This window comes from Netta rufina (genome assembly GCF_964035555.1).
Source record: "Netta rufina genome assembly, chromosome: Z".
Classification (NCBI taxonomy): Eukaryota; Metazoa; Chordata; class Aves; order Anseriformes; family Anatidae; genus Netta; species Netta rufina.
This window is the reverse complement of record NC_140126.1, coordinates 20955827-20972898: the sequence shown is the minus strand read 5'-3', so window position 1 is coordinate 20972898 and position 17072 is coordinate 20955827. Positions and strand designations below refer to the sequence as shown.

General features: G+C 36.9%; 1 protein-coding gene across 1 annotated transcript in view; it reads right to left on the bottom strand.

Annotated features, from left to right (window-relative positions):
• DMGDH (dimethylglycine dehydrogenase) overlaps positions 1-17072 on the bottom strand; it is a 46862-nt gene that overhangs the window by 23552 nt on the left and 6238 nt on the right. The window contains exons 3-7 of the mRNA XM_084304762.1: positions 15015-15113; positions 13632-13796; positions 13002-13206; positions 5516-5764; positions 4036-4234 (exon numbers count right to left, since the gene is read on the bottom strand). Of these exons, the coding sequence (XP_084160888.1) occupies positions 4036-4234; positions 5516-5764; positions 13002-13206; positions 13632-13721 (743 nt within the window). The 5' untranslated portion in view covers positions 13722-13796; positions 15015-15113. The remainder of the gene's footprint in view (positions 1-4035; positions 4235-5515; positions 5765-13001; positions 13207-13631; positions 13797-15014; positions 15114-17072) is intronic.

The following is a 17072-nucleotide window of genomic DNA, read 5'->3' as shown; positions in this document are numbered from 1 at the left end:
AAAATACGCAAGTAGGAATGCTCTGCTACTAGTCTGTAGCAAAAGCCTGTCCTGTTTCTACCTAGTAAGTGTGTGAAGCATCAGTCAGTAGAGGAGGTCTCTTGTTAGAAAACTGTATTAAAGGAACCATACCACACAGCAAAGGTAAGAACTCAAAAGTACTTATCATTTCATATATGAAATGATAGATCAGAGGTTTTCTTATTTAAGTATTTTGTACATAATTTGACCTTTCAAAATGCTCAACATCTTGATGCCCAAAAGGAAAAGTCTATGCGTGAAACATGCTTCTACGAGGTAGCTGAACTGGACAACTGGTAGACAAGGAGCTTCAGTGTACTGCAATCTGTGTATGTCACCACTCAATATACATGCAACCAAACAGCACTATGTAATGCTGAATTACAGGCATTTAAGATTATACATTGAAATGGTTAATGACAAATAATTATTAATAACAAATGTTTTAAAACTTCTGATGTTAATATATCCATGAATTAGTTTACCGTGTCTAAAAAAGTGTCTAAGTACCCTTCTGTCACGTGAAAATAAATTATTAGTTATTTGTGACATGCTCCAATGAGCAGAACAGAAAAATCTTGAAGAAATATGAAGCCAATGGAAAACTAAGTTTAAATTAGCATGAAAAAATTAAATCACAGAGACTCACATTGAATAGTGACGCCAAAACTTGAGCTGGTGCTCATCAACTCTGCATTCTGAATTCTAGGCCCTGAATTAAACAGTCCAAGATCTTATGAAAAAAATAGAATGTAATTATTTAATCCTAATGCATATGCATAAGAAGAATTGGTCCTGGCACTTAGTCCTGGCACTTCCTAACTGTAGAATGCCTGACTTCACGATCTTCATGATATTGGTTTGATACAGCAGTTTTTTATCTTTTTGTTTGTTTGTTTGTTTAATAAAATTAATATCAAGCATCTGAGTGCATGAAGCAGTTCTGCAAAACATAGTCCTTTAGGACATCCAGCAGAAATCTTCAGATTCTCACCTCAGTTGATATAGAAGGGATGACTGCTTGTCAACTGCCACTCTGTAAGTACTACAGAAGAACTAGCCATTTCTGGTGTTAATTTAGGCTACTCACTTGGGCAATTCATGTGTGCAAGTTTTGTGAGCATAGCTATGACGCCTTCAGGACCAGCTCCAGAAGTTTTAGCCAGCTCAAGTCTCTCTGCACCATTCACTACAGTCAGCACAGCACAGAGACCATTCCATGACTGTGGATGGAAACAGATGAAATGCAGTGGAAATTTTCAGGTTTATTTGAGGACTGAGTGGATGGCAGGGTAACCTTCGGAGCAAGACAGACCAGGAGGCAGCTCTGCAATGTGGAGTTGCTAGATCAGGTGGATCAGTGCACCTTGTCTGACTGGTCTCCACATTTTGCAGAGCTTTTCAGCACTGTCTCTGCTCATTTAGTTGATTCCGTGTGTGCTCCCCACTGGGCCTCCATCATCAGAAATGTTACTGATTACCCAGGGTGCCCAAATCCTTCATCAGCTCAGATAAGGAGAGCTGATAGTATTAATATATCCACTGCCATTCTTCTAAGAAGGAATGATATATGTGGTTTGCAGGGATGGGATAGGATGGGGTGGGATGGGATGTTACTGCTGTAAAGAGTGGTACAGCTTAGGAGTCCATGTCTTCATATGAAGATTTAGAGAAATTGTGCTTAAGTGAATACAAACTGCACTCTGCTCTTCTCTCCTTTCAATCCATGCCAGCCTTGTTTTGCTCTGTGGTCTTCCCCACTGTCCCTTTCCTGTTCTTCTGTCTTACTGGTTTGTGATACATTGCTTCTCACCAATTTTTGGCTCCTGAAACTTTTCACTCCACTCCTTTTTTTCCTAGGAAATCTAAGTCCCTGCACACCATGGTCTTTTTTTTTTATGACTTTGTTCAGCCATTTTTCTACCCCATTTCTGCAGGAAAAATCCTGTTCAGTCTCTGGCTTTAGAATACTATTGTAGATATAACTTATGAAGACTTAGTGAATCTCTGTCAAGTGTTTATGAGCTGTAACTTCTCTGAAGGCATGTGAATGGGCCTTGCAGAAAGATTTTGTGAAGAATGGCAGAAAGGCATATCTTTAGGAGAAAGGTCACTTCTGCCAAACATGAAGTTCATTCTCAGCAAATGAGCAGATTAGAGTTCTTCAAAAGAATGACTTCCCCCAAAAAACTGAACATGGCAAAATGGCATATCTTCCAATAATCTCATTATTTTGAAAGCTTACACTGCTTTGACACCAAATATGGTCAAAAAATAATAATCTAGCTTATTGTTAACACTTTCAAAGCTATAAGTAACCAAAAACAGTCTTAAATGGGAAGCATTGAGCAACCTTGATAATAAACAGTGCTACATGCCCTGCTAACTATACTTATTAACCCCTTTGCACATTAAAATGTCTAGCATGCTGCTAATTTTAGATAATAAAAATCCTCTAAACTAACAGCACTAAGTCCTCTGTCACAATGTCCCTGCTAGCTGACTGTGAGATAAGGATTTGCTAATGCACACAGAAAATTACAACACTGGCAGAAACACTGCAGTGAGGCAGAAGCGCAGAACAGAGTCAAAAGTCCCTGAAAAGCAGACAAAGCAATCCAATGACAGCAACATAATTGCGACCTGTGTCTACACATTTAGAGATTAATCAAATTCCTGAAATAAATTGTTTTAAGAAACTTAAGTATATAACACTGATCTCTGGTTATTCCTACATGGAACTTTAATTCTGCTCCTATTGATGCCAAAAGAAGGAAAACAGGTTCCAAAGTCTGGCAGCACGGTAATGAACTTAAACAGTCTTTCTGGTGAACTAGGACTAGGCAAACCACTTTTGTAACTATAAGTTCTGCAAATGTTACTAAAAGATAACAATTTTGTTGGTTCTTTTTTTCAATCCAAGCAGCAAAGGTGAACACCTTTCACAATGAATCATTGCAAAATTACCAAACCCTTTTATTTTGAGGGCCTCGGAAAGCATGTTAGTGATATTGCCTTATCTTACGATCTGAGGGTTTGTTTGGTTTGGACTGAAAGAAAACTGGAAAAAGCTTAGCTGGATTTTGAACGGCAAATTAGGCAATTGGAAAAGCAGTGTAAACAGAACGTGTTCAATAACATGTGCCTGGAATTGCATTCAGTTCATTCTATCCATCTTGAGAAAACAGGCAAATTGAGACAATTAAAGAAAAGTCAGTAAGAGCTTTACCACCGACTTCAGTGGGGCCAGAGTATATAAGATGCAAATCACACTCAAAATAAATGTTAGAGTGGGCAGGAGAGAATAGATAACATCAGAAAAACACCCATTCTTGTTGTCACACTAACCTCATCACACTAACCTTGTCACACTAACCTCTTCATTTGCTTTCTTCCAACACCCAGCAACATCATTGCTCAGCTCAATCTCCAACAGTCAGAACTATGACTGTTTATATCCCTAAAGCAGTAAGTCACCAATGGTGCCTGCAGTCCTCTATGCTTAGTATGCCTTCAACTCTTCACTGAAAGTTATTACTTCTGATTATAAGTTCTTCCTGTAACAATCATTCCTGCCACAATTTCAGTGACACCATTTTCTGCATACCAAAAAAAGTATTGAACAAAATGTAATTGAAAGTGATCCACAAAATAAACTGGAAAGTGTACTACAAAGCCCAGCACTTTCACGGCTTCAACTTGCTCCACAGACATTACCAAGTCCTACCCACTGCTTGCTGCTTCATAAAGGGTCACAGATACTAGCCTCCAGAACAAAAGGAGGACACAAATTGAAAGAATTGTGAGAGTTATGAAAAAGAAGAAAGAGAGAAGGATAAGTTCATAACATGTGGGTAATGGTTATTAAGATTATTTCCAATCATATTTTATATAGGTACAAAAAAAAAAAAAAAAAAGAGGGAAAAAAAAATCCATAAAAATTTAGCAAAGTTCACGATAACTATCATTTTAATAACATAACAGACAAAAATTCTCACAAATAAATTTACTCACCCAAAACCAATAGCTACCCAGTAATTTCTTACACCCTGATGTGGTCCCACCATAGGAAGAATGTCTGGAGAATAGGTGATAGGACCTGCAATTGTGTTTATGATGTCTGCTTGTTTCAGAACTGGGACCATTTCCATAGCAGCCTCAATGTGTTCCATTATTCTGTCTAAATCAGACTCAAAAAGTTCTTTTCCAAAACCTGCACAAATATTTGAGCCATTATATACTTGTTAAATACAATGAAAATACTTACATTTTAATCACAGTTATGAAATTTATAAAATGGACACAAAATTTTTCAGTTAGTATGTTCAAGCATATACTATCCTACCTAAGAAAAATGGTGTGCATAAAACCTTAGTTACTTGCAGGATCAAGTTTACTGTCACTGCAGTTACACTGTCTTTTATACATATTTGTTTAACCCTAAGGTCACACAAATTCAACAATGAAGTAGAAAGGAAGTGGAGAAACACAGATACTTCATCTGTGTTAATAAGACCCATTTATTTTTCTCAATATGGCAACAATTTGAGGAGGGAAAGAAAGATATTGCCTGTGTCAGCTTATTTCTTCCACGGCATTTTGTGAATTCCTGGATACATTTCAGCCTTCAGCCTGTGCTCTGAGAATTACTGAACATGACTCTGTAGAAGGACTTGACACTGGTGGAGACAAAAAGCTTACGAAGATAAGACAGTGCAATCCACAGCCCAAGAATATAAATTGATTTATTCTTCCTTAAGAAACACTTTCTTTTTTGTTGTTGTTGTTGTTGTTGTTTGTTTGTTTGTTGTTTTTTGTTGTTGTTGTTTTTGGTTTGGTTGGTTGTTTTTTTTTCTTTTTAAACATCATGACCATTCACTTAAGATGAATTTCTGTGAAGAAGTGAATGTAAAGCTGGAGCCTAGGTATAGCACAGTACTTAATTTCATAATCATCAGTATGTTAAGGTTGGGATTTTTCTGTACAAAAATTCTATACAAATCTACAGCTCATTTGTACTTATATCCGAGCACAGTATTTTGTCTAAGCCATTCCTTTGGTGTATCTGTGTTCCTTTTTGCCAACTGCATTGTCTTCAAGGGAACAGAGAAAAATTCAAAGCCCTTGTTAGTATGTTGGAGAGAACTGTGGCTTAAAAATATAATAAAAATCTATTCAAATGAAAAAAATGTGTATTTAGTGATTGGATTTAATCGCTACACACAGACACCTGTTCAGAGAGTAAGATAATATGTTGTAGATGTATATTTTGTGCCTATTTCAAATAGCCTTTTTTTATATTACTTTTTTATTTCTATTTATTTGGAATATTAGATGTCACAGCTATTCTTTGAAAAAAGTTTTCCACTGCAATCCTACATTGCAAGTGTTTTCTATTTTCCAATATATAAGGCAATATGACATAGTGGGATTTATATATATTAAAATATATGGTAGTGCTTATTGAGTTTAAAGATTTAATGTACTTAATTACCTGGTGGGACTCCATTTGTTACCCAAGAGTCCTGCAGCTTCATCTTCTTTTCACTTTCATATGGACCAAATAAAAGACCATCTCTTTCCTGTCTTAGGTAATATGATCCTTCTAAATCACGAATCACAGGTAATTCTCTTTTTAGGGCTTTCACTTCAGGGATGGTTGCTGTCACGACATACTGATGGTGGACAGGAATAAGAGGGTGCTGCAGGCCAATCATCTTGCCTATTTCACGAGCCCAGAAGCCTACAGAGGACAAGAAACAACACGCTAACATTCAAAGATTTTCCTTTCAATTAAGGGAAAATAACAGCAAAACGTTTTCAAGAAGCACTGTGCTTTGTGGAAAGTGACAATTTTTTTACACAATTTCACTTTTAAAACTATTTTTCATACTATCTAGCATCATTTTCACTCCATAATTTCATGCTCTTGTTCCTAATTATGCTACCATATATTACTCTAGTTCACAGTTATTCAAAAATGTAACTGGAAAAATATGAATTAGGCTTCTAAAAGTTCAGAAAGGAATTTAATTATCAATTCCACAAACCCCATAGTTCATTTCATTAAACTAGGACTGTAATGCATAAAAATCAGTAACACAAGCAGAATAAATTAGTTCATATTATAGGTGTTATCCTAGGCTCTTACTATCAACCAAAAGAGCTAGTGTGCTTCCCCAATACAGTAGTCAAGTCCTAACACAGCAAGGCAGTACCTTCAGCTGGCTAATCCCAAAAATCTAAGTTTCCCTCCTTTTTCACATGTGTCATTAACTTGTATTACTTATGCCTGTCATGTAATAATCAATTAACTGTTCCTACTGGCAAGTAGTTAGTGCACCCTCCCATAGGTGTCCAATTAAAAGTTCTGATACATGCTGTGATCAGAAAAAGTAAGCACCAATTTCCCTGTCCCTAAAGCTTGCTCAAGGTCCTACATGTAAAATCCTAAGCATACGTTAAAGAAGGCCTAACTCTTCTCTGTTAAGGTACTTGCAGACTAGCTGCTTGCACCTGGTAAGACGTATTCACTTAGTGATGTATCAATGTCAAAGCTAAGAAGTAGAAGCCATTTATCTCTGCCAGACTTATTAGCTAGGGCTTTGCATCATGGCTCAAGTCTGCTGTGAGATCGGAGCATATAGATAAGAGAATCCAGCAGATACAATCGACTGCAATGGCAGCTGCTCTTAGAGACTGGAATACTCTTTAACATCACTCTCCTGACTCTTTGTAAGAAGGAATGTAGGTCTCAGAAGTGGGAATGAAGGGGGTAAGTCAAACAGCAGGAGTTTCAGGGAAATCTATGGGGTCAGAAGTAAGGGTTGGGAGAAGGCAATATGGAGATGAGGAAGAGCTATCCTTTCAAACAAAAGGCTATGTGCTGTATGCCACCCAGGAAAAGGAGGCATTTCAGACTGGTTCCTGTGTAATCAGCTAACTCCCAATTTAATGAAAAACTATCTCTAGCAAGGTTTCCCACTTACACAGCTGCCTCTTCTCCTGGGCCCTACACTCAAGGATGCCCAGCGTAACATGCAATTTATTTATTTTTTCCTTTTTGCTGCTTACTTGGCTTCAGACCCAGAGGTTCCTACCTCTCTCTTCAATTCTACCTTTTCCAAGAACCGGCTAAATTTTAGCTCTCAGGGCCCTGAGGGCACTAACAAGCCTCAACAGTCCTGAGCAGCCCCATTGGGACTTTCACCCACACACCTCCCCATGGGGCCTGAAGCCCCGTTTCTGCTCAGCTCAGGGACATCAGTACCAGTCTGAGCTAGTTTGATCGGAGGAGTGCCTGTTTACAGCTGTGTCACAACCATGCCCGTGCCTGGCCATGGCCCTCATTGATCCAGACCCTGATCCGTGGACTACTTCCCAGCTTGGCCTCACCCCAGACTCATCACCATGGACCTGCCTGTTAATCACTGGGCAGTGTCTGACCCTGGTTACTGTCACCAGACCTGCTCTCAACCTGCCTTGTCTGCAGGCTGGATTTGTCAGTATGGCTGCCTGTGCCTCTTCCACACAAATCAGTCTGGAAACCTGGGCTCTGGTTGGATGCCAAATGTCAGTCCTGGGTCAGCCCAACTCCCTCCTTCATGGCATTTAGGACAGAGCCCTGGCTGGCAAGGCCCATGCCCCACCAGACCTGTTACCACTCCTGGCACCTTCTCCCATAGAGAGTACCCAGACAGTGCTGTTAGTTGACATTGATTTGGAAATACAGCCTCTCATCTCTGACATGGGCTAACACCAGAGTAATTAGAAAAGATGAGTTGGGCTGTGCTGGCTTGGAGCTATTCCCTGCACACAAGCCAGACTCTGGGTCTAACACCCACATTAAAAACAATAATAATAAAAAAAATCCAAGAACAAGGTTTTATGTGATAAATCAGCTGGCAATTGCTAACAGACAGGTAAAGCAAGTGAGAATGATATCAAAGATCATGACAGAGAGACTTGGTTAATTAAAAGCCCCTGCCCAGAAAATGGTAAAAAATGGTATCTGTTGTACTGTATTTATCATATGTAAGACTTTGCTTCTTAAATGAATCCTCAGTACTTGGAGGAGACTCACTGACAGAATAGTTTTTATGTTGGTCAAATTAGCTGAGGGAAGATCACGTAGCATGCAGTGATTCAAAAAATCTTTTAAAACTACTGAAACATGATTTATGCTCCTTTATATAGAGAACAATCAAAAAATGCTAATGAAGTTGAATTTCTAGCACCTCTTCAAGGGCTTCCTCAATTAAACATGACAAATACACATTTGAATTTAAGCATAGGCTAAGGGGACCTAGAGTTGACCATTAAAAAAATAGAAATTAAAATTAAAAAAATAAAGTACGAATGCAATGAATGTATTTACTCTCATTTGCTAGCCATTCATGTACAGTGTCCCCCTTCTACCAAGTCCAGGCCATTGACTAGTCAACTACAATTACTGTTTAGGGAACTTATTTTAATTTGTGTATTTCCACGTCAACTCCAAAGAAGATTATTTTAAGGTAAGGTCAGTTAATGATCCATACAGGAGAAAAGAAGGTGAAGTAGCAAAAAAAAATAATCCACAAAATATAGTATTATACACTGTTTTTCTGCCAAAAATTTTAGACTCAAAAGAGATATTTGGAAAAGAAATAATACTCCGGAAATGCACTCCTAGTAATTTCATTGTTTTGCTTACATGTTAAAACAGAATTAGTGGGAAAACATTAGAGTAAAAATATTCAAGCTCCTCAGAGAAAATAAAAATGGCAGACAATTTTAGATCTTTGAAACTTACTTCCAAAATAATATCAAGTTTCTTAACCATTAAGTTTCCAGAAGTATAGCACAGCCACAGCTGATTTTAAACTGCTGTTGAATTAAAAGCAAATACTATAGGCATGCTCAAAATCAAATTTAAATGCCATAGTTCTAAAAAATATATATATTCATACTTAGGCTAAATGCTTATTTAATTGGTTAGAATAACAACAGCTGGCATTTACTACATGAAATATGTCATAGTTTCTTTGTTTAAAGTTTTTGAACCATATGCAAAAGGCATTACAAACTCAAAAATGACAAAAGAAAGAATATGTTCTCTAAAACAAAATTCTAATTGGAAGCAGATGTCAAGTCCTATCACACACAGAAGAGATAAATGAAGGCATGAATTATATCTCAAGGACGTTTATAAAGATAGAACTGTAGAGATTGCAAACATCTGATGCTGAAATATTTACTGGTGGTATTACTGAGCGTAACTGTTGAACTATGTAATCTGACTATCTCTTGTGTTTTAAAAGAGGAGAAAATATTCCACCACTACATATATATAAACGGTTGTATATGAATTGTGCACAGGCCTGCACGTGTGTATATGTATGCACGTGCATATTGTATAAATAAACTAAATTCACTATTTTTGCAGAATTTAATCAATCTTTATATTATAAATAGGCTGAAAATCACTCTAGCTGGCTCAATACCAGTTAATTTATGTCAGGGATTATTTATTAGGCATCTGCTTTCTTCCAAAATGGAAATCTCACATAAGGAACAGCTAAAGATTGGTTGAAACTAGTTTGTTCCAGTTCCACAGCAGATGTCGGTTGGGGGATGAGGGAAGAAGAGGGAATGTGAAGAGCCTCCTGATATATTCTTCTCTACTCATATTGCAACACGAGCCTAAAATATGAGCTCTGAATTATACCAGTCATGATCTGTAGTGGAATGAGGCAAGGCTGAGAAGAAGAATGAATGTTAGCTGAGGGAACATTTATAAAATATATTGGTTATACGGTATTAATTTCACATCCCTAGCCAGAATGTTAAGCAACACGTGCTTCAAATGTTCGTTTTGGCTGAACAGTTAGCCACGTATTGTTAGTTTAATAAGTTATTAAATCAAAAAAATTAAAAAATAAAAAAAAAGAAAATTTCGTAAGGGCTCATTCTAATTTTTACAAATAGACTTTGAAAAGCAATTACTGAAAAACTCTGCCTAATGTCTACTTGATACATAAGCCAAGGAAAGACAACTACACTACAAAAATAAATAAATTACATCTGTGATACTTTGTACACATGATGTAGAGGCAATGTTTTGGAATAATAAGTACCTACAAGTTTGGGGCCTAAATAAGAGGTCTAAATGCCAAAAGAAAACCCTGTCTCTCCATGCCATAATCTTGAATTGTTTCCAGACTAATAAATCCATCCTGTGTAACAAATGACGCAAGTATCCTATTAGTAAGAGAGCTTGTGATTTTTTATCTGAATGCTGTCCCATAATTCATGTCCAAAAGCCATGAACTGTGAGTCCATACACAATCTGAATATTGATCTTTCATCTTATGAGTGCTTGACTTCTGTTATGAAGAAAGGCTGAGAGACCTGGGTCTGTTTAGCCTGGAGAAGAGAAGACTTAGAGGGGATCTCCTCAATGTACATAAATATCTGAGGGGTGGGGGACAGAAGGATGTAGCCAACCTCTTCTCAGTGGTTTGTGGGGATAGGACAAGGGGCAATGGCTGGAAGTTAGAGCACAGGAAGTTCTGCACTGACATGCGAAAGAACTTCTTCACGGTGAGGGTGACGGAGCATTCAAACAGGCTGCCCAGGGAGGTTGTGGAGTCTCCTTCTCTGGAGATATTCAAGGCCTGTCTGGATGCCTACCTGGGCAGCCTGCTCTGAGGAACCTGCTTTGGCAGGGGGGTTGGACCTGATGATCTTTCAAGGTCCCTTCCAACCCCTACAGTTCTGTGATTCTGTGACTTAGTGGTCTAAATAAAATTAGTTTAATTTGGTCTCCCAGTCTGTGTCATTGCTTGCTTTCTAACAAGCATACTGAACTCCTTATCTAGTCCTCTTTCTCTCCAAAATATTGTTATATTGCACTACATTGGCATCATGACAGCTCATGAGAGTGCATAGAACCTCAAGGTGAACTTTTCAGACCCCTGCTATTTTAGCAAGGCTAGCAGCCATAGCAGGTGATCACAAGTACATGGGAGGTATATGATGAGAAAGCACACTTTTCAGTGTGTTTCACAGTCTTTACTGAAAGCCTAGAATGATCTAACACAGGACTCTCTGCATTCCAGACATGGAAAGTGGGTCACCTAGCACATACAATTTTTCTGTCCAGAGCATAACCCTTTTATCCCATTCCCTCCAAACTTCTCCCTGTGCCAATCTCCTCCCTTCCCCACCCCTGCTTTTCCTGTAACTGCTTTTCATCTCAGTCTCAAGCTCTTTTTCAATCACTCTTTTACAATACTTTTTCATCTAGTTGCCTCTCTCCACATGCAAGTCAACTTTCCTCTTTTGTCAAATCCTGTCCCATCTGCCTTACCTTCCTTCCAATCCACTCCCATCCACCTTTTTCCTTGTTTGTCTGACAGTCTTCCATCCTTAGACAGCTCAGAAAGCCTCAATTTTCCAATTCCAGTTTCACCCACAACCAGTCCTCAAATATTCTTTCTAATCTTTTTGCCCAGAAAAGCTCCAGTTCCCATAATGAAACATGTCAGACCCTTTTTGGCTATCTCCCTCCACAGTGTCATCCCAACTGTTGCTATCACCACAGTCCTTCCCAGCCTGAGCTTCCTTATTCAGCAGGTCCTCTAGCATTTAAGCTCTCCACCTGCTGCCAGCGCTCCCAGCTACCTCCCGGCATCTTTCCCAAGCATTTCACTCTCCCACTCTACTCCCCTTCCAGTCCAACTCTCTCATTATTTCCAACTACCAGCCATGGTTGTTCTACCACCTACAAGAACAGTACCTCTCTCACTCAACTTCTTCATTTTATCTGCCTTGCATTAGAGACATGGTGTTTTTTATTATTATTATTATTATTTTTCCACTGCACATATGTAGAAAGGAATTAAAATGATTATATATCCCTGCTCTCAGTTTGCTCATCCCATTTGAAGAAGAAAAAGTCTTCTGGAGTCATCACACATCCCAGCTGAAACCTGGTTATTCACTGGGATGGGATGTATGAAAGACTATTTCAAAAACACAGATACGATTCAGTTTGAGGCTGTCAGTGTCTGCAAAACTTTTATCCAAATTGTAAATATTCAGAAAATATTCAAACAACTGAAAACAGAAAGTCTTCTGCTAGGAACCCTTTGGCACACTTCATGTGGGAGGTGCCAATGGTCTCACCAGTACTATGATTTTCTGTAATTTGTATAAAGCAGCATAAAAATAAGTGAAGTTTGGTTTAAATACTGCTTCCTAGACCTATCAACTCATTTGAGAAAACAAAATCAAATCCTGTTGGAAAGACTTTTGAGGCAGAAACATCAGTTTAGCTTCTTTAACAAAATGAAGAATAAAATTGCATATGTAAATACAAGTTCCTTTGAGTTTGGAAATTTTTATTATGTGGAAAAATTTATTATTAAACAAAGTGTGTGTTTAAAATACTAATCAAATAACAAAAATCTGCTCTTTCAATGATAAGTGGAGAGTTAAATCTTAGAGAAGATAATGCTGAAATATGCAGAATTATCTTATTGGCTGCAAATCCTCAGTCTCTGAAAACAAACAAACAAACAAACAAAACCAGTGAAGATATTTCTAGTTCATTTGTACATCCCATATCCCTTCCTAAGTAGCTTTCATAATATTTTAGAGGACCGCATTCACAGACAGTAACCTGTCTCTTCTACACCACTTACTGCCGACAAGTAAGAGTCTATTCTGCTTCTGAAATCTAACAAGACAGCCTAAGTAGTAACTGCTGGAGACAAGCCAGAAAGTAATATTATTAATGCCTAGACAAGGACATTTATCTGAAGAGTTAAATTTTCACAATAATGTAAAGTAAAAAGCACGGAGTATATTTTACCACAAACCAAATATTCAAAAGCATATACTTATTCCTGTAAACCGCACAAATCTGCACAGATCCTCAGTGTCACCTAGTTTGTAAATCAGAATAGTATACAACTGATGATGTTAAATCCTACCTGCAGTGTTCACAATTCTCTTTGCCTGAATTACTCCAAGCGGAGTTTCAACTTCCCATGTCCCATCTGATCGGGGGTTCAGATTAGTTACTTGGACTGGGTAATTCAGTTGGGCACCGTATTTTCTGGCTCCTGCAGCCAAGGCCATTGTGAGAGAATAGGGATCAATATGACCATCTCCAGGGTTATACAGGCCAGCTAAAACCTATGTGGAGGTAAAATCACACAAAATGAAAGAAACTAATATTTATAAAAGTCAACTAATTTTGTTTCAAAAATGATTTATTTATTGAATGTGATGTATGTCTTGAGTAAACGTTAAGGACTCAAATCCAAACAAATTTTGAAAACATAGCACATTATAAAGGCTACAGCTAACCAACTTAATAGTGGTCCTAAGGAAGCAAAATTCCTCAGTTCTCAGATGTAATTATAATTTTGATTTAATATTATATTAATATTATAGCATACAGTATTCACTAAAACGCACAAGAGATTTTAGTTTATATATTTTTCCACTGAAATACAAGAATTTCTCATACCATTTTTATAAATGGAACAGGATCTAAATACCTGGTAGACCAACATTTAAATGCAATGGAAGTTGTTCCATAAAATTATGTTTTTTACCATATCCATGTTCAATAAGGGGAATAGCTCTTGTACTTTCTCAGGAGTAATTAAGTACTGCTCTGTTGGATGCCAACCAGCTCGAGTCATTTGGTATTTGAATTCATCCACCCTAGTAGGGGTTGAAGCAATTCTGATGCTGCCAGGCTGATGAAACCCCACAGCCTAAAACAAAGAGAAAAAATGAAATACTGTAAGAACTTTTACTTATCTCCATAAATACATGTTCCTATGCTATTCTTATTCCACAAGAAATTTGCCATTAAAATGACTGGAAAAAGACTCAGTGTAAGCTAGGTGCCCTTGGAGGAGCAGGATTAAACTCCTACAGTTAATTGGCTTCCCAAGTAAATACATGCTATCTTCAAAAGAAATGTAAAAAGTTTTTATTGAATGCCATATTTTATTAAGTTTTGATTAATGTCTGAATTTATGGACTCACTTTCAAACTTATCAGATACATCTGAAAATAAATATATAATAATTTGTATTAAAGTTTATCACCTACTTAATTTGCTACTGAGGTGCAGCAGAATAAACTTAACAGACGTAGCAACTCTATTGACAAAATGAACAACCCCCTTCCTTTTTGCCTTTTTAATAAAGCAGAAATCCTTATACAGCTAAACACTGAATCCTCACTTTCAGGTATACATAATGTATTTTATCTTTTCTCTGTTAATTAACAGGACATTAATAGGGTTGTATAAGTCTTTTAGCAGAACTCACAATGATAATTTGCTGCAGTGTTTTATCTTGCTGTAGATAAGAGCAGCAGAATGAAGAAAAAAGCACTTTGTGACAATTATTAAGTTAGTACTGCAAGGATCACGGAGGTTCTGCTGCAGTCTGAAGCAAGCAGAGCATAGTGAATGAAATCTATGTGGCTGAATGTTGCCAGATAAGGAAGACAACTCCTGTGTTTCTCTGCATACCCATTCCCTAAGTCACTAAATAAAAACATGTCTCTGAAGGGGATGGGAAGAATTACAGCAATCTTCTCAAGTACGGACCATCATATCATATGAAATTATAAGCAGACAAGTTTAAAGCAGGAATGTATCATAATCAATCCATTCATTCCAGATCCTTGATGCTATTTTAACTCCTAGAGCAAGATAAAGTTGCAGACTCTCAGTCTGCTGAGCTTCTGAGATGTTTGATGAAAACAATCTTCTTAAACTTTACAGAAATCTGAGAAGCTATCTAAAATATTTACTGATTAAACACAAGACTTCAGTATAGTTATGCAGGCAGAATATATTTTAATATAAAGAGAGACTTATTGATAACCCTGAACAAACACATACAACGTGTCAACTCTTTTATGAGACTATTTGTAAGATTGATTTGAATTAATACTTAGAAAGTTAAGGAGATTACCTGCCCAGTCTCTTCTTCCAGCTTTTCATAGAGTTTGATGCTGTAAGCATGGATTTTCTTCAGGTTTATTCCAGGATGAAAGTAGGTAGTTAAACCAGCCTCAATTAAGAAATAAGAACAACACAGAAATACAATTAGAAATGGAGTGTTGTCTTTCCCACCTTCCAACTATCATTCAAAAGTGAACTGTTGAGATACTATAAAGAAAAGCAACACATGTATAGAGCCAAGTGCTACAAAAATAAAAGCAAATCCCTTTCCCTACTTATGGCATTCTTCTCTCTGCATATGTTTTTCCACCTGTCTTTTCTCATCAAATCTGTCAGCTCATGATACTCTTGCAGTTGTCCTCTCCTATGGTTTCCTTTCTTCCTTAAATTATGCAGTTGTCTGTTTCAAATCTTTTGGAAGTGACACATTACTTAGTCCTCGATCAACTGCAGCCTCTGCAATTGTTGAAGTAGCTTTAAAAATTAGTGTATGAATTTTGCACATCATTTTGTTAGGCTTGATTTTAGAAAGCTGATGAGCCCTTTTGGGTTCATGCAACTGTAATATCAAGAAGCTACTACAGACTTTCCTGTATTTAAGGAAACTATTCACCTCCCAACACTATAGACAGCTTCATCAATCTAATGACATTCATAAGTGCAGATATTTAGCACTTGAAGGAAGTTTAATTCTTACTGACTTAATTTAAGAGTTTAAGTCTTACAGAAGTTAGGTCACATGTCTTCGTATCTCTAGAATTTGACATCTCACTAAAGCCCTTCTTCGAAGTGAGGTAACAGCACTGAAAAATTACATTCAATTTTCAGGCTCAGTTTTCAGTAACTACATTGATTTAAATATTTTTATAGAGAGACAAGTTTGCTAACTAAATAAAGCTTATTCATACCTAATGTTTGTTTTAACTAAGAACACAATTTATATATAATATCTTCATTTACTTACATAGATGTAATAGAACAAATGTACAGTACAAGATTTTTAAAAACAGTTAAGGGAGCTAGACACCCAAATTCACCATTCAGTTCACTGCCATTGTGAGATAAAAAGAGCAGAGAATCTAAAGGTGAAAAGTAACACACGTAGTAGAATTTTGATAGTTTCCTTCAAGTTGCCTACTAAGAATGCACATCAACTACTCTTGATTTTTCACTCGTCAAAATGTCTCTGTGCAACAAATATGTAATTTTAAGGCCCCAACTTTTAAAGATAATTTAATAACTGTACATGTATATATATGAACAACAAAATTAAGAGTTAGTGGTCTATAAATATAGGTTCTGATTCAATCTAGTTTAATTTTGCTGAGAACCTATTAAACATTACTCTTCTCTGTAATTAACAATGCTCTTCTCTATAATTAACAACATATATTGTATGCATTACACATTCTCATTTTCTGAAACAATGGCCTGTTGTGGCTCATCTTTCTTGTTGCACCTTCACATTTAAGACCCATTTTTTCTTCAGATAAAATTAGCTTCAAATTGCACTTAGCAAGTTGTTTCCACTCAAATGCCATGCCCCTCAAAAAAACAAACAAACAAACAAATAAATAAATGATTCCTAAGTCACTCACTGCCTGAGATGACAAATACTCAGTCTCTTCAGAGTATGAGAAGTGTCTGGCATTAGTGACTGCACAGCTTTGTGCATAGTGTCAGTTTTTCCTACTTTTCTTCATATGAATTTTATCTTCCTGATGCCTTAATGTTTATATACAATATCATAGCATACCAAATGAGTGAAATGACACATTTTTCATTTGTGATGGTATTTTATTCATAAATTTGCCTCTGGTTCCCTCAGTATGTTTGGTATTGTTCATTACCCAAATGTTTTAAGTTTAAAGGTGATCATGAAAATCTGGAGGAGGAAAATATCCACTGAGGGCTACATTAAATGCAAAACAAGCCCCTTGGATTCAGGAAGTCACTGAGATACAAAAATATTCTGGAAAACTATTGCTGGCTTCATGAAGTCCCTGAGATAGATAAATAATCTGGAAAAAATATTGTTTGTCCTTTTTTTATTACCATATTATATCAT